At 50.0% G+C, this 23,807-nt stretch overlaps 2 protein-coding genes across 5 annotated transcripts in view; one reads left to right on the top strand and one right to left on the bottom strand.

Moving 5' to 3' along the window:
* STAB2 (stabilin 2) overlaps positions 1–14,986 on the top strand; it is a 144,915-nt gene extending 129,929 nt beyond the window's left edge. Inside the window, exons 61-70 of the mRNA XM_064590721.1 lie at positions 1,704–1,837; positions 3,804–3,969; positions 4,114–4,220; positions 6,377–6,496; positions 7,271–7,411; positions 8,333–8,335; positions 8,737–8,844; positions 9,746–9,874; positions 10,860–10,976; positions 14,387–14,986. Of these exons, the coding sequence (XP_064446791.1) occupies positions 1,704–1,837; positions 3,804–3,969; positions 4,114–4,220; positions 6,377–6,496; positions 7,271–7,411; positions 8,333–8,335; positions 8,737–8,844; positions 9,746–9,874; positions 10,860–10,976; positions 14,387–14,437 (1,076 nt within the window). The 3' untranslated portion in view covers positions 14,438–14,986. The remainder of the gene's footprint in view (positions 1–1,703; positions 1,838–3,803; positions 3,970–4,113; positions 4,221–6,376; positions 6,497–7,270; positions 7,412–8,332; positions 8,336–8,736; positions 8,845–9,745; positions 9,875–10,859; positions 10,977–14,386) is intronic.
* The window catches only part of NT5DC3 (5'-nucleotidase domain containing 3), a 62,042-nt gene continuing 50,900 nt past the window's right edge, over positions 12,666–23,807 (bottom strand). Inside the window, exons 13-14 of one of the 4 annotated variants that reach the window (XM_064590722.1) lie at positions 22,933–22,997; positions 12,666–13,497 (exon numbers count right to left, since the gene is read on the bottom strand). In XM_064590722.1, the coding sequence (XP_064446792.1) occupies positions 13,413–13,497; positions 22,933–22,997 (150 nt within the window). In that variant the 3' untranslated portion in view covers positions 12,666–13,412. The other 3 variants (XM_045872728.2, XM_064590723.1, XM_064590724.1) reach the window with 3 other exon arrangements.

The raw sequence follows: 23,807 nt of genomic DNA, 5'->3' as shown, positions 1-23,807 counted from the left end.
CGCAACATTTGAAAGCTTGGTTGGGGACATTCTATGTTCAAGGTGAGGCTACCAAGCAGAGGGATTCTATAGGCAGTTGCTATTTAGGATGGGGGCTGAAATGAGCAGCTGGGACCACGGACGATGATCTGTGAGTCATTTACCTCAAAGAGTGTGAAGTCAAGAAAGTGCTTGGCTTTTTTCATTAGGGCACGGTCCATCAGCCAGTCCTGCCTGTTCCCACAGCTGACTCACAGGGGGAAAATCTATTCAGCTCTTCTTTTCCGGGGGGCTTTTCTCTTCTGCTGTCTCATGAATGCTAAGAAAGTGTTGGGAGTTTTACTAAGTGACTGAGCATCATAACTGAACCCACCTTCTGTTGAAGCTGAGTGGTTACCCTTAGCAAGACAGTATGGCATTGGGATAAGACCCCAGCTTTCCCTGTGGGCATGGATACAGAGCCAACCCACACTCAGGAGGACATGCCTACTCTTACAGTTCAGAGGAAGGCAAACTGGTGCAGCCTTTATGGCAACCAGTTTAACCATGTGTGCTGAGAGCCATAAAATAATTCACGCCGAGACTTCGTAGCTCCATTTCAAGGAACCCATCCAATAGACACACAATCTAAGAAGGGAGTAAAGATAAACATACCATCCCAGCATTACTTTGTATCATAAAAGATTATAAATAACACATATCTAACAGTCAAGGATGATCAAATGTACTGTTACACATCCACTCAAATGCACGATTAAGAATCATGTTGCCTTAGCAAGAAGACAAAGAAAAACATCTATCCATCCTTCCCCAAACTGTTATGCTGGTAAGTGTTTGCATTTTAGATAGGGCTGACAGGATCCTACAACCTGTGGAATATTCTACTGGCCTATGGTCAAAGATCTTGAGCTTAGCTCTTTTTTGGTGTAGAAAGTGACCTTTTAGTGGCATTTGGTAATGAACTTGACAATGTAAAACTGTAACTCAGTTCTTGAACTGTCTCTGGTCTCTGCTTTCAGTTATCTAGCTAAAAAAGATTTCAGCCAGGAAAAAATGATAAATCTTTCAGTATCTTAGGGGAGAAATGGCTAGAAAACTTTTTTAAGGGCATAGTGGCGATCAGAAAACATACAGTCCTTGGCGAAAACTCCCTTTAAAGTATTTTTTCATGGCTGTAAAGTTCACAAAAATTATTCAATTATAAGTAGTGAAGGGGAAATCCTATTGCTGGAGAAAATTTATAATATGGGGGAATAATCATGATTCAATGTTAAGTTTAAAAGAAGATTTCTAAAAACTCTATATGCAAGATGTTGCTACATTTGTAATGTATATGACATTTAAAGGAAGAGGTAAAAAGACTAGAAGAGTATGAAATTATATCATAATAAAAAGTTACCAAAAAAGAAAGTAAAAATTCTTTAGGGGAAGTACGCCAAAATGTTAGCCCTGGAGTAATGATTATTTCCAGGGAGTACGATTATAGGTGATTTTTGTTTATTTCTTTTCTTACTTGGATGGGTTGCCCAAATTTCTACAATGAAATGTGCTGTTCTTATAATGAGAAAAGAAGTAAATATTTTAAATGATGTGTTTCAACATACCTTGAAGGGAAATGGTTCGCACCCTGGAATATAGCTCGTCTTCTGCTTTGCCAGTCCTTTGCCAGAAGCCCTGCCAACCAGCCGGGCTGACCTGGACGATTGCTCTCTTTTCCCTTCTAGATACCACCGTTGGAGTGTTCCATCTCCGCTCCCCACTGGGCCAGTACAAGCTAACCTTTGACAAAGCCAGAGAGGCCTGCACCAACGAGGCAGCAAGCATGGCAACCTACAACCAGCTCTCCTACGCCCAGAAGGTGGTCCCCAATTAGTCAGCACCACGCAGGCAGGGTCTGCAGGGGACGAGGAGCAGCCTCTTCTTAACACGAGGGAGACCTGGGCTGTTGCCTTCTTGGAGGGGAAGGAGGGTGCTCCTGGAGCAATGATAGCAATTCGTCGCATCTATCAGACATGTCCTGTGTGTCGGGCACCGTGCCGGCCGGTGCTTTGTTGACAACCCTGTCCTTCCTTACAACGTCCCTGGAAGTAGGCATCACTATTCCCATTTTACAGACGGGGCAACTGAGGCTCTGAAAGGTTAAGTAATGTGCCCAGTGTCACCCAGACAAGAGGTGGCAGATCCAGTATTCAAAGGTAGCCCTTACTCCATGACATTCAACAGCCAAGGCAGAAGCACAGACTGGGAGTGCATGCCTCACAGCTGAAAATCAGGAGTTCCATCACCATAGGCTTAGGATCTCCCTGAACCCACAAAACAGCCCAGTTTCTCTGAAATGTCTGGAGGGGCTGTGAAGGTCATGAATGGGGATTGCCCCAGCTCTTGGCTGCAACCAGGTCGGAGATGGAGGTCTAGCGAAGGCTACTCTCTTGGCCCCAAAAACCAGAAGCCCTGCTTATTTGGAAAGGCCAGCACCTTGGAGTTACCAGCTAGCAATTGCTCAGCAGGTGCAGAGGAGGTGACTGCCTATACAGTATGATTCTAGGGCTGCTCCTCCAGCCTCCCTCACCATCCAGTCTCTGCCTTCCTTCAGACCTGGCATTTCCTTATCAAGGAACAAAACCTCTGATGCCAGGCCCCAGCATATTGGAGGGTCTGAATTTTTGCTTCTCCTGCTTGCCGATTTTGTAGCCTTGATCAGGCCATGGAAACCTCTGTCCTACTTGGCATGTTTGTATAGGACTAAAGGTAATAGGGCACAGTGACGGGTACATTCAGTTTCTAACATTAAGAGCTCTGGAATGGACTGCTCGGGCTTGAATCTCAGCTTAACTACTTGCTGGCTGTCTGACTTTGAGCAAGTTACTAACTCCTGTTTGCCTCAGCTTTGCCAATTATATGATAGGGACTTTTTTTTTAAGTTTCTATCTTATAAGGTTGGTGTGAGGGTTAAAAGTGCTGACACAGGGAAAGCCCTTTACAATAGAATCTGGCCCAGAGTAAGGCCTCAATAAGTATTACAATGATGATAATGATGGCGATGATGGTGGTGACAGTGATGGTGATGATACTGATGATGATGGTGATGATCATGGTGATGGTGATGATGGTGATGATCACGGTGGTGATCATGGTGATGGTGATAATGGTGATGATCATGGTGATGGTGATGATGGTGATGAGGATGATCATGGTGATGATCATGGTGGTGATCATGGTGATGGTGATGATGGTGATGATCATGGTGATGATGGTGATGATGGTGATGAGGATGATGATGGTGATGATCATGGTGGTGATCATGGTGATGATGGTGATGATCATGGTGATGATCATGGTGATGGTGATGATGGTGATGAGGATGATCATGGTGATGATCATGCTGATGATCATGGTGATGGTGATAGTGATGATGATGGTGATGGTGATGACAGTGATGATCATGGTGATAATGATGGTGATGATGGTGATGATCATGGTGGTGAAGATCAATTCGAGTTCTATCAATGCATAGGCAGAAGAATTTGCACCCAGGAGTAAATGGCTAAGAGTAAATTTAATTCAAGAACACACAGAAATGAGTGTGAAGGACTTGGGCACCAAAAGATAAAAAGGGTACCACTTTCATCTGTTCAATGAATCAATCCAGAAAAATTTAATGAACAGCTACTATGTTCCAGGCACAGGGGTACAGTTGGCAAAATGAGCCATAACCCTGACTCCATGGAGTTTACAGTCTGATGGGAGAATCAGACATGAACTAAAGGAGCCCACACCAAATATGAAATTGGAGTCGATCCATGGCCCTGTCTGTGTCCCTACAGGCCAAGTACCACCTCTGTTCAGCAGGCTGGCTGGAGAGTGGGCGGGTAGCCTACCCCACAGCCTATGCCTCCCAGAACTGTGGCTCCGGCGTTGTTGGAATAATTGACTATGGACAAAGAAACAACAGGAGTGAAATGTGGGATGTCTTCTGCTATCGGATGAAAGGTAACTACCCCAGCTACGCTTCAGATTCCAGGCCACGCAGCTGCTGAGCATCCTCAGCCTGGCCAGCCAACCTCCAAGGGAGAGCTGGAGCAGCCCGGGCCCCTCCCTCACCAGAGTGGGACCCTGTGTGCCCCTGCCTTCCAGATGTGAACTGCACCTGCAAGGTGGGCTATGTGGGAGACGGCTTCTCGTGCAGTGGGAATCTGTTGCAGGTCCTGACGTCCTTCCCCTCGCTGACGAACTTCCTCATGGTACGTACCCTGTACCCTGTCTGCTTGGTTCTGCCTCAGGGAGGGAGCGCTTGCCTCAAGGCTGTGATTCCAGAGGCGGGTCCTTGAAAGAAGGCCCCTGCGCACAGTCACGGTTAAGGGCATGGGCAGGGGACCACACTGCCTGAATGTGAAGCTTGGGTTTGCCACTTGTGGAACCACCTTCGACAAGTTACTTCCCTCTCTGGGCCTCAGTTTCCCCAGTAAAATGGAGAGGATGACAGCCCCAGCCTCCTAGCATGATTGTGATAACGAAAGCACTTAGGCCTGTGGCCACACGCGGAAATGGCCACACTGGGGCTAGCTAGTAGGAGCCTCTCTTTTTGCATCTAGAGCAGCTCGAGGGTCTGATCTGCAGGAACAAGACGCTCTTTGGTCTTCGCAGACCAGGCGGGGCACAGTTAGCTGGGCCGGCCTGGTGACCGGACAGTTATCAACGTGGAGTCAACCTGCACTTAGCACCACCCTTAACAGTCAATTCAATACTCTACAAGTTATGCCTCATGAAGAGAAAGCTCCAGTTGGAGAAGGATCTGGTGCTGACAGATCAAAGAACTGAGCTAATAATAACAACTAGATCAAGAATAACGCTTCTTGAGCATTTACTTTGCACTGTGTGTGCATGAACCCCTTCAGAGCACTTATAACTCAGCCCACAGAATGTAAGCTCCCTAAGAGAGAGGATTTTCTCTGCCTTGTGGCTGGCATATAGTAGGCACTCAATAAACACTCATTACTAGGAATAAATTCTCATGCAAACTTATGAGGTCACTTCTGCTATTATCCCCACTTTGTAGATAAACTGAGGCTTACCAAGGTCAAGGGCACAGCCACGGAGAGGGAACTAGGCATAAGTTTAGGGCTTACAGGATCAGGGCAGAAGTTAAACCAAGGGCTCCAATATGGTGAGACTTTATCCACAGACCGAAGTATCCCTCTAACTGTTCTAAAATTCAGGGTTACCATAAACACACTAAAGACAATCACTCAAACCGGTGTTTCTGCTGTGCGGGAGCTTGGCTTGTGACAGCATTCAGAAAAAAACTGTCGGAACAAGACCCACTGGCTGTGTGCCCCTCGGCAGATTAATTAACTTCTCTGGGCTTCAGTGGACCTGTCGACACAGTAACAAAGTCGAACTGGGTAGTGACGTTTCTTAAACTGTTTCAGCAAGTATTTATTGAGCACCTACTACGTGCTTGAGATATATCAGTGAGCAAAATAGACATACAAACTAATAAACAGAATAAATAAGTACATAGTAGTGAATGCTAGGAGGTGATTATATATACTGTGGGGGGAAAGGAGGGGAAGGGTGGAGTAGAGTGGGGGAAGGGTACCACCACAGGGTTCCCACTGCAGGGTGATAAGGGACGGCCTTGGTAAGAAGAGGACACCTGAGGCGAGGGAGTTAGCCATGCAGATGTGGGGCAAGAATATCCACCCTTCCCCTCCTTTCCCCCCACAGTATATATAATCACCTCCTAGCATTCACTACTATGTACTTATTTATTCTGTTTATTAGTTTGTATGTCTAATTTGCTCACTGATATATCTCAAGCACGTAGTAGGTGCTCAATAAATACTTGCTGAAACAGTTTAATCTGCTGAGGGGCACAGCAGAAGGATGAAAGGCAAGAGTGGCCACACAAGTTTGAAGAATGGCAAAGAAGCCAGTGTGGCTGGAGCCGAGTGAGGGACGGAGGGGCCAGCTGCGCCCAGGGGCAGCGGGGCAACAGGGTCCAGGTGGTTTGGGCCTCATGGGCCATTCCTCATAAGGCCTTTGGTTTTCCTGTGAGTGAAGTGCAGGCCACTGCGAGGTTTCAACAAGAGGAGACTCAAAATTTGACTTAGATTTCAAAGGACTGCCCGGGTGGCCATGTTAAGAATGGTCTTGATTCTGTGATGTGGCTGTGATGTGGTCGGGTTCGTAGAGGAAAGAAAACGTGCTCCTAAAATTCTGCCAAGAGGCGGCCAGAAGAAACAGCAGCCGGAGGTGGGGCCAACGTCAGGAACATTCCCGGATGGGTGGTGCCCCGCGACCGCCCTCCCTGACCATCCCCTCTCGTTCCCCCCCACCCCCCCACCGCCACCCCCACCGTGGCACACCAGAGCTGATCACTCTTTCCTCTCCCCAGGAAGTGTTGGCCTATTCCAACAGCTCAGCCAGAGGCCGGGCGTTTCTGACCCACCTGACGGACCTGTCGATCCACAGCACCCTCTTTGTGCCACACAACAGCGGGCTGGGGGAGAACGAGGTGAGGCGGGGGCCTGCCGTCTGTGCTTCAGACTAGTGCTTCGCCAGGATCTGTTGTCTGTCACCACAAGTCACCCCAAAACTCAGTGGCTACACAGGTGCTCAGCTCACACCGCGGTGGTCCTGGCCAGGCCTGCTCACGGGTCTGTGATGGCCTGGCCGACTGCCGACGGGGGCCTCCCGCCCTCCAGAGGACCAGCCCAGGCGTGTTCTTCCGGTGCTGGCAGCAAGTGGTAATTAGGAACAAGCCCCCATTTGGTCACATTGGCTAAGAGGCCACTGGTCCAACAGGGCATGCGGCTGAGCCCAAAGCCAGAGTGGGAAGCACTCAGAGTTACGTGGCAAAGGGCATGAATGCAGGAGGGGTGCAGAAGCAGAGCCCCGGATGCAGGCAGTCCACCACACGAGCCTTCTTCACATCCGGGCATGCGGAGGGGATGGCAGTTCCACACAGGTGGCTGACTGACCGCAGGCTCTGGCAGCCCCCAGCCCTGTCCCACCCGAGGGCTGAGAGGAGCGGGACCTCTGCCCACGGCTCCCCACTCGAGACCCAGCCTTCCTGAGGACGATCTCAGTGCCACAGGCTAGCTAAGGTGCACCTCTGGCAGAGCCCAGACAAGCAAAAGCCTGAGGGAAGCTTGGCATTCCTCCTCTCCACGTGGAGGCAGAAAACCAAGGCCATGAGAAGTGATTTTTTTTCTTTGTCATCCTTATTATTAAAAGTAAAATTGCCTGGCTTCTACAGACCATTCTTATGTTTCTCCTTTCCTCTCAGACGCTGTCTGGGCGGGACATTGAGCACCACCTCGCCAATGTCAGCATCTTTTTTTACAATGACCTTGTCAACGGTACCGTCCTGCAGACTAAGCTGGGAAGTCAGCTCCTCATCACCTCCAGCCAGAACCAGCAACAACCGGTATGAAAAATCTTCTGGATTCACTGGCAGAACTGGAGAGAATACATGCAAAGCTCGCAGCATGCAGTAGGAGCTTAATAGATGGCAACTTCTATAATGTGAAAGTAAACACTAAACCTGCAGTCCGGGGACGGTGTTAGCTGCGCACGGTAGGACACCATGCCATTAGGCAGCCCCTACCCCTTGGGGAGGAAACCACTGGTGACCACCAGCCCTGGAAACTGGTAATGATGACTGAGGAACTTTACATGAAACCATTTTTATTTTTATTTTTAAAGATTTTATTTATTTGACAGAGAGAGACACAGCGAGAGAGGGAACACAAGCAGGGGGAGTGGGAGAGGGAGAAGCAGGCTTCCCGCGGAGCAGGGAGCCCGATGCGGGGCTCGATCCCAGGACCCTGGGATCATGACCTGAGCCGAAGGCAGACGCTTAACGACTGAGCCACCCAGGCGCCCCTGCATGAAACCATTTTTAAAGCTTTCTGACTCTCCGCCTCTGTTTCACGGTGGTGGTGGTGGTGATGCTGTTGGTGAGGACAGGCATGGTGACACGATCGTGAGAGTCATGTTAGTGATGGTGATGACGGTGATGGTGGTGGTGGCAGTGATGATCATGACAGCCACGGTTTCAGAATCATAGGCACTTGTGAGGGTTCAGTGACTCCATGCTTGTGGCATGTGAGAACAGTGCGTGCTCGGTAGCAAGTGCCAAGTGAGTATTATTTTTTGATATTTACCTGATCAATGATTTCTTTTATTGAAAATTAGTGGTTTAGACCAATGTTTCTCAAATTTTAACATGCATTTGAATCAGCTAGAGATTTGCTGAAATGCAGATCATAAATAATTCGGCAGGTGGAGTATGGGGACCTCAGGTTCCGCATTTCTAATGAACTCTCAGGTGATGCCCAACCACAAGACAGTAGATCATGCTTTGATTAGCAGGGGATAAGATCACTTAAAAATCCATTTTCTAACAGCTCAGTGTGATGTTCAGAGCAGCGGACCCGAAGTCCAGAGGCTTAGGGTTGGCCATCTGCTACCTACGTGATCTTGGACAAATCATTTTCTCTCTGAACTCTCATCTGGTAGACAAGTTGGTGGGACAGAAGGGCCCCTTGTTTCCCTGCAGTTCTTCAACCTGCCTTGTAGCCCAAGGGCAACTAATGTGTCTTGTACTGCCCATCGGTAACAATAGGCCTGACACCCGGGCTGCAGGACCTGGGAGAAACTGAGCAACTTCCTTTCATAGAGGGGTTGCCCACATGGGGCAAAGAGGCAGATGGCCACAGATCTCCACCAGCCCCCCTCTCATTTCCCCAGGAGACCAGGTTTGTTGATGGAAGAGCCATTCTGCAGTGGGACATCTTTGCCTCCAATGGGATCATTCATGTTATTTCCAGGCCTTTAAAAGCACCCCCTGTCCCACTGGTGAGTATCCAGGGCTCCTGGGGGGGGAGTCCAATGTCCACTCCCCAAGAGGCAAACTGTAGCTAGAAGCTCTGTCTCCTCTCCTCTGGAGATGGGAGGAGCCTCCCACAGGTGGCCTCAGAGATTGAGGCCCTGGTTCATCCCACCCCTGCTCTGGTGCATTAGCAACACAACACCTGTCACTGTTGATATTTGTTGAGTGAATGGGCCATTAGAGAAGCCACTGGAAGGGGAGTAGGAAATCCTGAGCTCTGGTGTGTCCACTCCACTTTATTAGCTGTGCAACCTTGGACAAGTCTCTGACCCCATTTTTCTCATCTGCAAAATGGGAGGGGGCTCGTAATGCTAACCCCCCTGGGTTCTTGGGAAGATTATGAGTCGATAAATATAAAATAATTAGGACAGTCCTTGGCACACAGTATGGGCTATATGAGGGTGGGTGGGTTGGTGGTGTTAGTATCCTGCTTTCTAAAAGGCGGGGCGGGGGGCGGTGAGCCCAGCTGTTTTCTGGGAAGCTCCATAGCGTAGTGGTTAAGCGCACCAGCTCCGTAGCCAGGCTGGCTTCCAAGCCCACCTACCTCTACTCCTCACTGGCTGTGTGATACTGGGCAAAGCACTTACCCTCTCTGGGCCTCGGTCGCCCCATATAAAAATGGCAACAGTAATACTTGTCCCTATCTCTTGGGGCTCTTAGAGGTTTAACTGGATTATGTCATGGAAGGGGCTTAGGCAGACCCTGGCAGTAGAAAGGGCTAAATACATGTTAGCTGTCTCATCCTTATTTTTATCCCAACCGGCCCCAGATGCCTCGGGCCAGCAAGAGTGCAGGGGGCTCCAGAAAGCTCTCCTCCCTGGGCAAGGCGCCAGGGTTAAGTGTCACCCCTCCCCTTTCTGCGGGCAGGCTTCAGTGCACACCGGCATGGGAACAGGGATATTCTTTGCCACCGTCCTGGTCTCTGGAGCCGCTGCTTTGGCTGCATATTCTTACTTTCGGCTAAACCGAAGAACAGTTGGCTTCCAGCGTTTTGAGGTAAGAGAGACACGGGAACACGGTGACAGGGGAGACTGGAGCCCAGCCCGACTGGCCGCTTCACGGAGCTCACCCCCGGGGAGCTGGGGGCTTGGCTGGGAGGCATGTTCACCAGGGGCCCAGAAGCCCCCTCACCTTGGAGGATTCCGAGACGGGGACCCACTCGGATTGGCGGGGGTGGAGGACAGGGTCGGGGCCCCGCACGGTCAGGCCTCCCTCTGCAGCCAGCCTCAAACTGGTGAGCCCGCAGGGAGGTCAGCGGGTCTCGGCTGAGCAGGGGGACCCCCGGGGGCCGGGTGTGGCCGCGTGGAGGTCAGCGGGTCTCGGCTGAGCAGGGGGACCCCCGGGGGCCGGGTGTGGCCGCGTGGAGGTCAGCGGGTCTCGGCTGAGCAGGGGGGACCCCCGGGGGCCGGGTGTGGCCGCGTGGAGGTCAGCGGGTCTCGGCTGAGCAGGGGGGCCCCCTGGGGGCCCGGTGTGGCCACAGCACAGCAGCTGAGCACCCTCCCCTCTGTGCTGTCCGCCCCTGCGCAGCCCAGCCTCTTTTTCAGCTGCCTCCCCCAGACCATTCCCTCCTCGCAGAGCAGATGCATATTCATAAGCTCCAGCATCTCTACCACAGTGTGCGTGCTGTGGGAGTCCTTTCTTACTAAGTTCAAGGACAGGCAAAGCCACTCCAGGGTGATAGGAGTCAGAAGGGCAGTTACCCTGGGTGGGATGGGGTCCTGCGGGCATGGGCGTGAGGATGCTTCCTGGGGAAGGGGGAGGGGACGGAAACACCCTGTGTGCGGGTTTGGGTGGCCGTCACACTTGGACGGACATAGGAAGTCACTGAGCCCAGCACTTAAGAGGGGTGCACGTGGTTAATGTAAATCAGAAGAAAAGGCCCCCAGAGGAGGAGGGGGGCGGGGCTTGCTTTACCCGCCAGCTGGGATGAGCCTCTCGGGCCCTGGGGACACGGTCAGCCTGTGCGTGTCTTCCCGAGCAGTCGGAGGAGGATATCAACGTCGCGGCTCTTGGCAAGCAGCAGCCTGAGAATATACCAAACCCCTTGTATGAGAGCACCCCGTCCGCTGCCCCAGAGCCTTGCTGCGACCGCTTCGTGGTGAGTCTGCCTCTTTACCTGGGCACGGATGCAGGTGGGGTGAGGGAGAATGAGGTTTCCGGCAAATCCAATTGGAAAGCTTTGCACCAAGGAAAGCATATTTCCAGAATGTGTCTCGGGGCAACAAGCCTAAAAGCCAGCATCGAAAGCTGACTGAAGCCATGTGGCTGTTCAGTGTCCCTGGGTTCTTCGGGGTGACGTCTCCAACAATCAGAGGTAATAGGGGAGCAGAGACTGCTCACCCCCCACCTCGTGACCAGGTGAGAAGTGGTTTGTCACACAAAGAAATCTTGGGCTGCATTCTGCTGCAAACATTATGAGGTAGCCAGTGCAAAGTAAGACTCAGACCTTAAAAAGTGTTTGTTTTCCTTATGTTATGCTTTAAACTTATATTTACATTGTTGGGGTCCCTGGCTGGCTCAGTTGGTAGAGCGTGCAATTCTTGATCCCAGGGCCGTGAGTTCAAGGCCCACGTTGAGCATGGAGCCTACTTAAAAAAAAAATTTTTTTTAATAAACTTTTCCTTACATGGTTGCCAAAATTTTTCTGCCCATTGTCAGAGCTGCTTCTTGCCTTTGGAACTATGTTCCTTTTGATGGCAGCAGGCCGGGTCCAAGGACCCAGAGGGGGTCCCAAAGGACCAGCCAAGAGGGTCGATGGCTTCAGGCAAGATGGAAATCCAACACAAGCCAGCGGGAAGTGAGAGCAGGGTTTATTGAAGATACAGAGAGGGCAGATACACATGGAGCGCCTGGGACACTCAGAAAGAAGAAAGGAACAGGAGTCTTGTCTTTGTTCTGGGTCTGGAGCTTTTATTGAGGACAGTGGTCTGGTGTGTATGTCCCCTCAGGCATCCCAGAACTGGTCAGAATAAAGACCAGGGCCCAGGTGTTAGTCCTTAGAGCCAGGGGGCCTTGGCCTGGAGATGTCCAGCTGCTGGTGGCCTGGAGAGCACATATGATAACTTAGTCCAGTCATTCTCACCTGGTCCTTCCTTAGATGTTATCTGTTCTAGAGAAATCATGAACTCCTTGTCCCTTCCAAGGAAGACATACACTATTTGCATTACGAGGCATGTGTAAGGTGTGGTGGGGATGCAGGTCCTAGCGAGAGTAGAAGCAGGAAAAGGAGCAAAAGCAGATTTTTACGGAGTCCTTCGGTTTCCCTGTCTCACTCTGATCAGGTCTTTTATATCTAGAGGGACATGTTCTGCTCTGGTATTCCAGGAAATAACCATTTGTTTCTAGTTAGTGATCCCTGAGCTTGGATGGAGCTCCACTGACTTCAACCCAGGGGAAGCCCACAGCAGGGTACCCCCTTCACACCGAAGGTGGAAGGTACACCCTGCCCGTAGCCTATTACCAGGTCTGGACTGAGAAGCTAAGAATAAAATTTAATTCTTCCTTTTATATGAAGATAAGAAAAATTGACAGCTAGTATGTACCTCAGCAGACTGAGCTGATAGCATTACTCAGATTCAAGGAAATCACCTGAATCTGGGCTGTTGGTCTAGAACCCTCGCAAAGAAGTAATGGGGTGGCTCAGTCGGTTAAGCGTCATCTGCCTTCGGCTTGGGTCATGATCCTGGAGTCCTGGGATCGAGCCCCGCATCGCTTCTCCCTCTGCCCCGCACCCCGCTCTTTCTCTCCCTCTCACACACTTTTCTCTCTTAAATGAAAATCTTAAAAAAAAAAAAAAGTAACCAAAGCCAGAGAGCCACTGTGATTGTTTTATGCATGTACATATGCTGTCCTCCCCTCAAGACTTTATTATGGCTGTCGCATTCTTGCAAGTTGGCACTGAAACATTACCGAAATATTTTATTGCGCCATTTTTCAGCTCATACAGTGCAACAGACGTTTTTGTTCTTCTGCAGTGAACCAGACATAAATGTCTTGTGTTCTCAGTGCCTGTGGTAGCAGAACTAATATCTTTGCAATAGATTTAAAAATAACCAGATCATATCCTATTTTGTTTTTCTAATCAAACCCATGTAAAAGTTTCCCCATCCAAATTGAAAGGGTAAGTTCAGCCGTGCGCTTATTAACTGGTAGTTTATTTCTGCAAGCACTGTTATGTTGAAATCAACCTCATTTAAAAAGCTGGTGGGGCGGGGGGATCCATCTCATTCTGTGCTCTTCACGCCTTCTCAGCTGCCTGTCCTCTTCTGGGGGCTCCGTCCGCACCACACAGGAAAGATTCTCTGGAGGCAGGAGAGAGTGTGTCCCAAATGCAGGAGTCCGATGAACCTTTCTAATCAGACCAGGTGGCAAAAATGTTCCAGGAACAGAAGTCCTAAGCCGAGGGTGCCATCCCCAGAAGGGACGTCCTCCATTCTCCTTTTATGTTGAAGGTGGGGTGCCCATACAATATTTGTGGCCAATCCAGACATCCGGAACACATCCCTTATGCAAATTAACTACACTTCGGTGCCAATCAGAGCTGCAGACAGCACAGGGCGTGGGCGCTGCCTCCAGAGTATGGTTTCCGATTGGACTCCCTCAAATGCTCAAGAGCCGACCTGGGTTGACAAAGAATGTTTAATCTGAAAGCAGTTTTTGGTAATCATATTAATAGCCACCTTTTGTAGGGTGTGTGTACCTTCCTTAATGCAGTATTAATTTAATCCTCATACTTCCCTGTGAGGAAAATATTATTATGGCCCTTTACTGATGAGGAAAAACAGCAAGAATGGAAATGATCTGTTCGGAGCCCATAAGCTTCAAGCAGCAGTGACCACCCCAGAACCATCATATCGTCCTGCCCTCCTACCACACACACGTGTTCACAGGGCACTTGAAGAAGAATTGTTTTAGGCTATGGGGAAGGAAGAAGTTTTCCTCCACCCTCTTAGGGTCCCTGGCTGGATCTGAAAAGTAATCTAACAGATACAGGGAAAAAGCATATAAACTTTATGGACAGTCTACATGTACCTGGGAGCCTTCATGAGAGAATGAAGACCTGAAGTAAGCAGAGCAGGAACCTTTTCTATCTTTTATACAAAGAAACGACACATTTGTGAAGAACTACAAGACAAAGGCTTGGGCTTGGGGGAGTAGGAAGCTAAAGAGTTTAACCAGGTTGTTTGTATGGATTTCCTGGCCCCAAATTCCTGTCTCTAGGTGATCAGCGTCTTCTTTCCTCCTGGTGCAGGGAGGGTTTTATGACCTGTTCAGAGGAAAAGGGGCGAGGGAGGTGGGGAAGGTCAGAGTAACCATCCTACTTCTGCTGTTTTTTCAAAAATTCCTTCAGTTTAAGATATTTAAACTGCCAAGGTACCATATTTGGGGATAGCGTGTTCTGAACCCCTTCAAGGCCTCAGACCAGGGGCCAGAAAGAATGCTCAGCCTAGAAAGATCCGACAAGCAGAAGGGCCTGCGCCCAGTGTTTCAGAGACCTCTCTTTTCCAGGACGCCGAAGACCAGCAGCTGGACAACAGTGACCCCCTGGGGGCGCTGTGAGGGCCCAGACCTGCTGCGGCAGCCAGCCCCCTCGGCCATCTGCCCACCCACCCGAGCCTCCTCAAAAAGGCTGTCAACTGTGAATCCTCAGCACCAGTTGCCTTTTGGAAAGTAAGGTCCTTTCACACTTTAAAGTATGAAGCACTCAAGCCATACCTCATCTCTTTGGTTAATCTGGGGGATTACTTTGTTTCTGTGGGTGAGGGGCCATGTTAAACCTACCCACCAACCCCGGGGGACTATCCCTCCACCGTCCTTCCTTTGTACCTTTAGACGGCACTTAAGTACGTTCTCCCCAACACTGTGACCTTATCTCCTTTCCCTGTTAGATTGTAAGCATCCAAAGGCAGGGACCTGCCTCATTCATCTTTGTATCTCGGGGTCTGGTACATGCAATGTGCTCAATAAATGTTTATGGAAGAGAATTAAAGTCAACGGAACAAATCTGGTGTTTGGGGAAACAAAAATACTGTTTGCCACAGGAAGGGTCAAAGTTTGAAGGTAAAATCCACTTACTGGGGCTAATTAGGGCCTTTTCATTTAGCCAACACCTGCCTTATAAAGTCTTCTCAATTCTGTTTCGTTTGCTTGTTTGCGTTTAAGAAGACATGATAACCACAGTAAGATCCCACTTCATGCTCACTGGGGCGGCTAGAATCACAATGACAGATAATAACAAGTGTTGGCAAGGATGTGGAGAAATCAGACTCCTCACACATTGCTGGGGGGAAAGTAAAATGGTGCAGCCACATGGAAAAGGTTTGACAGTTCCTCAAAAACTTAAACACAGTGTTACCATGTGATCCAGAAATCCCTCTCCTGGGTATATACCCAGGAGAAATGGAAAACATCATGTGATAACTTCCATATGTGTTCTCATGGCAACATTATTCATAATAACCAGAAAGTAGAAACAACCCAAATGTCCGTCATCTTCTGAATGGATAGCCAAATGGTGGTATATCCCTCCAGTGAAATCACATTCTGCCCTACAAGGGAACGAAGTACTGATGATGCATGCCAACAACACAGAGAGAACCTGAAAATGCCATGTGCTAAGAAGGCAGAACGCAAAAGGCCACATACTGTATGACTCCACCTGTATGAAATTTCCAGAAGAGGCAAATTCATAGAAAATAGATTAGTGATTGCCAGGGACAGGGAGTGAGGAAAATGTTCTAGAATTTTCCAGTGGTGATGCATGGACTCAGGACAGTTTTTTACTGTGCACGACTCGCCCAAGCAGTGCAGGATGTCTACCCGACCAGACCCCTGCCCTCAAAAGGCCAGAAGTGCCCTTCCATCACCATGATAACCGACACCCTGACACCCTCCAACCCACCCGCCACACACTTCCAAATGGTCCCTAGGGGGCAGGACTGGCCAGCTTTGGGAATCACTGCTGGGACAGAGAAGTAAAAGGTTGGGTTGAGCAGACCTCTGACTCTCCTTTTGGCCCAATAACTGTTCCACGTCCTCAGGGTTTTTGCTGAGTCAGGTGAGACATTCTGGAGGCTCCAGTGTCTTGTAAGTTTTTTCCCAACTCCAGGAAAGGAAAGAAGTCCCAGGTTTGGGCACAGGAACAGCTTACCGTCTCCTCTGGGACAACATGCCATGATGAAAGCAAGGCCATGTTTCTGGGAGATCGCTCCCCAAAAAGAATGAGAGACAAATTCCCCAGTGAGTCCTCCAGTACCACCATCACAGGGACAAAAAGGCAAGCGATTGAAAGGAAGACCAGCAGGCCATCCATGGAAGAAGTGAATGAGACAAAGGTCCTGGCACATCGAGACGTCAAGAACATTAAGGAGGCTAAATACATGTGCATGCACATGCACACACATACACGGTTTTTAAAAAATAAGCTTTTCAAAATATTTATACATTTATCCAAAACCCAGTAGTGATTTGACTTCACTGCGTTTTCTCTTAATTTAGTATTATTCAGGAGTTTCTTCCCGTAAAACGCAGCTTCCAATTTTTAGCTTTCCTGGCAATTTGATTGCAAACATGTGGATGACCACATCCTCTCCTGGCTGCCAAAGAAGGAACACCCGTGGGGGCACAGCAGTTCCAGGGGGGCACCTGCTGCCTACCTGGTCTGAGCTCATGCCCATTTTCCGTCTGTGCCTTTACTACACAGTCTTCCGGCTCTGCAAACGAGCCAGTGTGCTTTGCTCACTGGGGTGCTGGGACAAAAGGGGTGAGAAATGAACCACACATCTTCCTCCCCGTCTCACCGGGGTGTTCTTTTCTGGGTACAGTAGAATTTGATAATTTGATATGGTTTTGCCGCTAAGACACACAAAAACAGACGACTTACAATGAGCTAGACGACACAATTCAAACTTTTATTTGGCAAGAAGTTCAACCTATCACATAAAATCAACATGTAGAATAAATAGCAAATTCACATCCAGAATAAATAGCAAGTCTACTTAGTTCGCACGTATGGCACCTGAGACCCCTCTACAGGCACACTCTGTCATTCTATTAAATACTTGGAACACGGTTTCCTCAGGGTTCAAGCCTGTGGCGCTAAAAAAAAGTACAGAAGCGCTGTAGCGGGTTGGCTGCCCCGGGAAGCAGACACCGAGTGAGGTGTCCATGCGGGACGAGTTCTTGGGAACAACACCTGCGAACGGAGAAGGAACGAGAAGGGCAGGAAGCAGGGCTGGAGTTGGAGGTTCCAAGGAGGGGGGCATGACCTCGTCTGAGGCAGGGCTTTCGGTGGGGGAAGCTCTGGAACAGGGCCACCAGCTGAGGATGGGGAGCCAGCAGCTGGCCCAGCAGCTGGGGGGAAAAGGCCTTCGGTTCAGAAGGGTGTTCTGGGCAGCCAAGCCCATCCCCCTCTACGAGCACAATCACCAGGCAGTGCAGCGAGGGATGGCCAACCGGTGCCTGAGCCTGGCCGTTCAATTACACACGACGGTGATGCCATGTGCCAGAAACACCGGCCACAGACGCACGGATGCCCGGAGAGCAGGGGAGTGTGGCGCGCTCGCCTACAGAACTCTCTCCCAGCCGCACCCAGCTCTGAGGTGGTCATCTGCGTGCTTTCAGCGAGGTCCTGGTGCCGTAGCCCACAACACAAGCCACTAGCGCGGGGGTGGGCAAACTACGGCCGGAGAGCCAAATCTAGCCTGCAGCTGCTTTTGGAAATCAGGTTGTGATGGAACACAGCGTGCCCGTTCCCAGAGCCCTGGCGACAGAAAATGGCCTGCAAAGCTGCAAGTGCTTCCTCGCTGGCCCTTTTACAGGCAACGCCGGCGGAGCCCTGCAAGAGAGAAACTTCTCTCCCTTGCCTCGCCTTAACCCACGAGGGTGTTAAAGGTTAGCTGAATTTGAGGCCAGGCTCCCAAATGCTAATGCAAAAAAAAAAAAGAGAGAGAGAGAATTGCTATAAAAGGAAATTAGTCTTAAGAGGGCAAAATACAGGCTCCCTAGTAGCTGAATAGAGCAATCAAGGAACCCTGCCTCTGGCCAAATGTAGTCTCAAAGCCTTCTGGACAAGGGCCCCCGGGGTGGGTCTTTGGCAGCAAATGAGCCTGCGGCACAGGGAATCAAGTCCAATATTTGGCACATTCTAAGGCTTAAAGGGCCTTTGGGAGGAAGAGAGAGGAAAAGCCATTTAGTTCCCCCAAAGCTAAATTAGTGAGGAGGAAAGATTACTTCTCCTTTCTCCTTTGCAATAATTAAGAGGGCCAGTGCATTCAAAACAACTAGTAATTTAGTCTGAGATATGCCCAAATCAGTAACAGGTGGTGTATGTTACACAGCATTACTAGTGATGGCAGAAAATGGAGCTGAAGAGAATTTTTAAAATTTCAAAAAAAAAAAAAGAGGCTATGTCAGGAGGAAAGAGGGAGCTCTCAGCCAAACTCCTAAAATACTTTAAAAGCCGAGTTTCGTCTATAAAAGCAACTGCAAAACCAGTTGTGCGGGGCCCTTCCGCGCAGTCTGCTCCAGGTACCATGAGCCTCGCTGAGCCGCTGCGGCCGGCCGGACCGTCCCTGCACCACCAGCCTAACCGATGCGAAAAACAGGAGATATTTTGCAATGTGCAGATCCATTTTCTTCTGTTCACTTTCCAAACCGAGTTTCTAATGGTAGAAAACAGACTCCGTTCCCTTGTACCACTGTGCTTCTCTCAGTGTGCACCACAAAGAACTGGAAAGAACAAAATGCCCGGTGCCGTGTGCCAAACCCCAACTGAGTCACGACAGTTACAATCTATCTTGACTGAGCACACACAGGAAGCATGCCTCTGTCTGTCCTGCACGTGGACACGGTCGCCCCTGACCCGTGTGGCTGGCCCTGGTGTGGGTTCTGCCCGCCAGGTGCCTGCTCCGTGGGCCCGGCTCAGACAGATGGTACGTGGCACGTCTCAATACTGCCATGTTCAGTGGCCCAGAGACTGAAATCTTAATTGGTAATATGTTGTAAAATTCCCTATTCATTCCAAGAAAAATCTATTTCTCCCCCAAGGCTCGGGTCACCTAACCTAGCTCTCCATCAAAGCAGTTGTATAAAAACAGCGCTACTTTATTCTTGAGTAAACAAGACCCCTTGTAACTGGCACCGAGGAGCTATCAATGACTACCTGATTAGATTAAAACTGAGAGAAAAAACAAACTTTTTTACTTCCTCACTCAGCTTTTCCAGGCAGAAACTCTAAAGCCATGAGCACGGCCTGTCTGCCGAGGACCCCAACACCAAGCGCCCTGGGCATCCACCTGCACCCATTAAATGCCCATCTGCAATACCCTCTGATGCTTAAACCACATAGGAGCTAAAACACAGCAAACAAAATGCCTACCCTGTTCCCAAAAAGGAATGGGCTACAGTGTTTGTAACAAAATTTAGAAGTAAAAAAAGGGGCCGATCGGGCCTCCTGGGTCTAAAGGGCATTACGAATGGCATCACAGAAGAAGCCGTGTAGCTCACGTCATTCGTGCACTGTACTCTATGAAATGCCACGCTAAAATTTCATCAGAAGCTGGTTCCGATACATTAACCGCAATAAAGTGCTAAATAAGGGAGCACGCTCCACAAGGGCCCTTTCAGGGGCCTGCCACCCACATCCGCTGGGGACAAGCATGCGTGCCACTTGAGTTGTCCTTAGAAAGGAATGAGACGCTTGATGAGCCAGGCCATTCCTAAGTCTCCTCCTAGCTTCCATTGCCCTTTATCCTCTCCCACCTTAAACGCACACCTCAGGAAAACCACTCCGGCTCCCAAAATAGCCACACCAACATGGCAGGGAGGAGATCTACGGGGAGGACAGGGCTGGGAAGCTAAGCAGTGAGTGACGGGGCCATCCCCTCCTCCCCTGCTGGTCATGCAGATGTTTTAACAAGATTCCAACACAACCCCGCAGGGGTCCGGGAGGGGCATATCATTACAAGGGCATTTTTTGTGCCTGGTTCATCTTCTGTCCTCCAATGGGCACATCAAACCAACATGTGGGTGGCGTTTTCAGGGGGCATAAACTCCCGAGGGGCCACCACAAATGCGCTGGTTCCTCCGACCTGCTTGTTTCTCGCAGCTGGGTTCTGCAGTAAAGCAGAGCTCTGGTCTCCTCACCCTCCCTCCCCGCAGAAGGAGTGGACGCGCCCATCACCCGCGACCCCACAGGTGCTCCCAGCATGGGGCAGGCCCCGGAAGCGGCCGCTGAGGACAACCACGGGTCAGGGACTTGCAACTTCTCTGTTCCTTCACAGAAGACTTTGCAGGGACGCTGAGTCTCCCTTCGAGTGACGCACGGGGATGCCACAGCCCTAGTGTCACATGATGTGGGCGCTGGAGGCTACGTACGATGCTCTTACGGAGCTCACGGACTCATCCGTCAGCTTTCCGCGAGCCATTTACTGTCGCCCGGCACTGTGCCCCTGCGGTCCCCACAGCACTGCCCGTGAACGGTCAGCCCACTGTCCACGGAAGAGTCAAGAACACGTGCGACATTCCAGCGGCTGGAATTGAGAGATGGCATCAGGGAGGCTCACCTAGCCCAGAAACACGGACACCCGTTCCAGTACCCTGGTAAACAAAAAGGCTGATCGCAGGGTTTCGATAGGAAGCTTGCCACTCGGCCCAACGAGAAACGCAAAGGCGGAACTGGTGGGCTGCCTGCTTCTGTCTCAACAACGTGGAAGGAGTCTCCGTAATAAATACCAAAAGGCGTATTTGTATCTTTTCCAAAAGCAACACTCATTTGCACACAAGTCAACCCCATCACGTCCAGCCAGTTGAGGGTTGTCCCTGCTTCTGGCTTTTTCCGCAGGTGGGCACCTGGTTACTTGGCGTGGGCCTCCTGCAGGAGGGGGAGTCTGAAGGTGGGGGCCCTGTCCGACCAGGCGGGAAGTTCGTGCTGCAGCGGAGTCCTCCGCGGGTAGAACGTGTGGCTGACATCGTAGTTCAAGAGGCAGCTCAGAGACGCCATGTAGATGTCAGCAAAGCGCGACAGGCGCCTCAGGAAGTAGGTCGGGTTCTGGTCTGTGCGGAACAAGCTTCCAAACTGGGTGTTGAAGAAATTTTTGGTCATTTCTCTGAAGCAGCAAGAAAAGAGCAAAGCAACAGAAAACGATTCAGAAAAGTCTCTTTTTGAGTTAAAGAAGTCAAAATCACCTTATTTGGATAGGACTCATCTGAAAGGAAAATCAGCCTAGAGCAGCCCCAAGCCCTGCTCAGGAAAACGGTCTGCCCATCCACTCATCAACAGGACTCTGATCACATTTCCCACTTAGGCCAGCCAGAGAGCAGCACTGAAGGCTCCAGATTCAATGTGGATGCTCCTCTAAATGGACACATTGCGTTTCCCAAACCAAAACAGAGGAGGGAGGAGAGGGGTACACGGACAGATGCAGAATGTTCTCAGCGTCCAAACCGCCCTCATCTACAGAATGGGATCAAGACCCCCTTTCTACAAGGTTATCGTGAGAACTCGGTAAGAGAAGTAAAGGCGTATGAGACACTCTGAAGTACTCTGATGTCTGGGGAATGAAGGATTATTTGGTAGTGATGTAAATAAATCTCCATTATCCGTTACACAGCTCCACGAGCCTCACTGCCTCTTTGCGGCCCAGGGGACAGCATTTGGCATGGCTGCTCACCCCTGCCCCAGGCTCTAACCCCTGCAGGCGTGCATCTGTGTGGAAACCTACACCCCATCTCACACACACACACACACACACACACAGGATATGCGCACCATCTGACGGCTAGGACCTCTCCACTCAGAACAGTCCAGCAAAATGGGTAAATACCACCTGACTGTTAATAAATCAGTCACAAACACAGCAGAAAATGTAACCACATACACAACGGTGTGACACAACCCACGAGCTCGTAGCAGCCATCTGTCCAGTAGATGGTGACAGCAGATGCTGTGACAACCAGAGTAAAAGAAAATTTTTAAAACTCCACTAGGTCTGCAAGTGGAGCAACATAAATGGTTTTTACACTTTTCATGAAAAATCTCATTAAGATGTGAGGTTGTTGGAGACTTAAAATCCAAAACAGGATCTCTGATGGTGAAGTGGCTCCTTCGTCATCGGATGATCTGCGATTCCTGGGGCAGCGCCCAGGCCTGGCCTTTGGGGGCAAGGGGCCTGAAGTCCAGTCACACCGTACGCCTCCCCTCACCCTCTCAAGTCATGCAACATTTTTATACCAACATGAGAATAAGATTCCAATCAGAATGAGCCCCAGGCAGCCAACACCAAGAGGAGGAGGAAGGACTGAATTCAATACGGCTGTGGCCTCTGCAGCCCCCAAGGCTGACTGTCCCCTCTCCACGCCGCTCCCCCCAAGCAGGCTGTGCACCGCTCAGAGGCCAGAACCCACGCAGCGACCACTGCTCCCAAACCCAGCCGAAGGGGAACGGTCATATAAACAGCATCTGCATATGCGGCATCCTTCTTAAGCAAACACGAAGGTCCCCGGGCCTCTTTCCAACAACTGTTCCCTTAAGATGCCCACCCGCCAAACTTCCCAGACAGCAGGTGGGCTCTCCTCACCAGTAAACATTCTGATCCTGAGATGTTTACATAGGCTCACATATCCCTGATGACAAAAAAGCAGCTGGGCTGTAGGAGCCCTAAGAATTCACGGTGGTTCCGAGCCCACACCCCACACCGTCCCAGGAGCCACACTGGGCTGCCGGCATGACCTACAACTGGCCCACTGGCTGTGCAGATGGGCAAGTCAAGTGGGCAGGGAAGAGGATGGGAAGGGACAGCTCCTTCCACCCTGGCGTTCAAAGGCAAGGGCAGGAGGTTTGAGAAAGGTCACTGCTGCCTCAGGGAAATGTCACACGTGTCCCCCCCGCTAGTGGCAGCCATGCCTAGTTGTGGCTACGACAGCCGTGGTCCCATTCACACCTGGCAGCGTAACACAGGAGGGCTGCCTCGGGCGAGCGCTGGGTACAGCGCGCGGGCTGGGCGGGGCGCAGACAGGGTGGCGGGCTCGCCACACTCAAAATGGGCCCCTCTTACCTCATCTCCTTTCTTTCCTTTTTCCACTCCTGCAAAACCAGCTGTGACTCGGCATCTCTGTGAACCTGCAGGACACAAGCTAATCACTGAGGTTGCTCGAGCTGCGAAGAAGCTCATGAGGTTATAAGAATTTTTTAACGGGAAGCTCTTCTCGGAGGAATTTCATTCCTTGAGGTCGAAGACACAGGCGCTTGCATGAAATAACACATTTTCAGATTCCTGGCTGCAGTCCTGCCTTCTTCACCAAAAGTTTTTGAATGTCCAATACTAGAAACGTGGTTTAACAAATGGTGATGGAACATTATGAACCTATTAAACAAGGCCCCTATTAAATTGGAGCTATGACAGTATTAGTAAAGACTATGTATAAACACAATGCATATATATCCACATAAAATATGTGTGTATATGTGTGCAGCGTGTCCATTACACATGTGCACCACGTATATAAACACACACTTACTACGCACCCCCTATTACACATATCACAGGTTAAGTATAATCATAAAAATGGCAGGTAAGCGGAGCGAGCAGGTGTAACACTACATCTCTAATTGCAAGCATGCCAAAATACGTGCATATATTTGGCAATGAACGTGGAAATTTTTCTTTAATTTGTGCAAGGGAAGTAGGATTATAAATGGTTTTAATGTTTTCCCTTGATGTTATATTATCCTTTCTAAAGTGTTCAAGAGAAAATAAATAATTGTTTTGTGAAAGACAAGAAGGTAGAGCACCTCAACCAGATGGAAAAGCAGAGAATTTTCCAGTTGGGCTGAGATGTGAGCAAAAGGCAAGAAGAAAAAGGACAACTGTCCACAACCTAACAACAGAAATCTCACAAGACTCTCGTGGCTGAAGAGAAACGCCCCCGC

Source organism: Mirounga angustirostris, unplaced genomic scaffold (assembly GCF_029215605.1).
Source record: "Mirounga angustirostris isolate CCGP_5_RB_7025 unplaced genomic scaffold, mMirAng1.0.hap1 SCAF_5, whole genome shotgun sequence".
NCBI classification, from domain to species: Eukaryota; Metazoa; Chordata; class Mammalia; order Carnivora; family Phocidae; genus Mirounga; species Mirounga angustirostris.
Note: the sequence above shows the minus strand (reverse complement) of the source record. Positions and strands in the feature narration are given on the sequence as shown.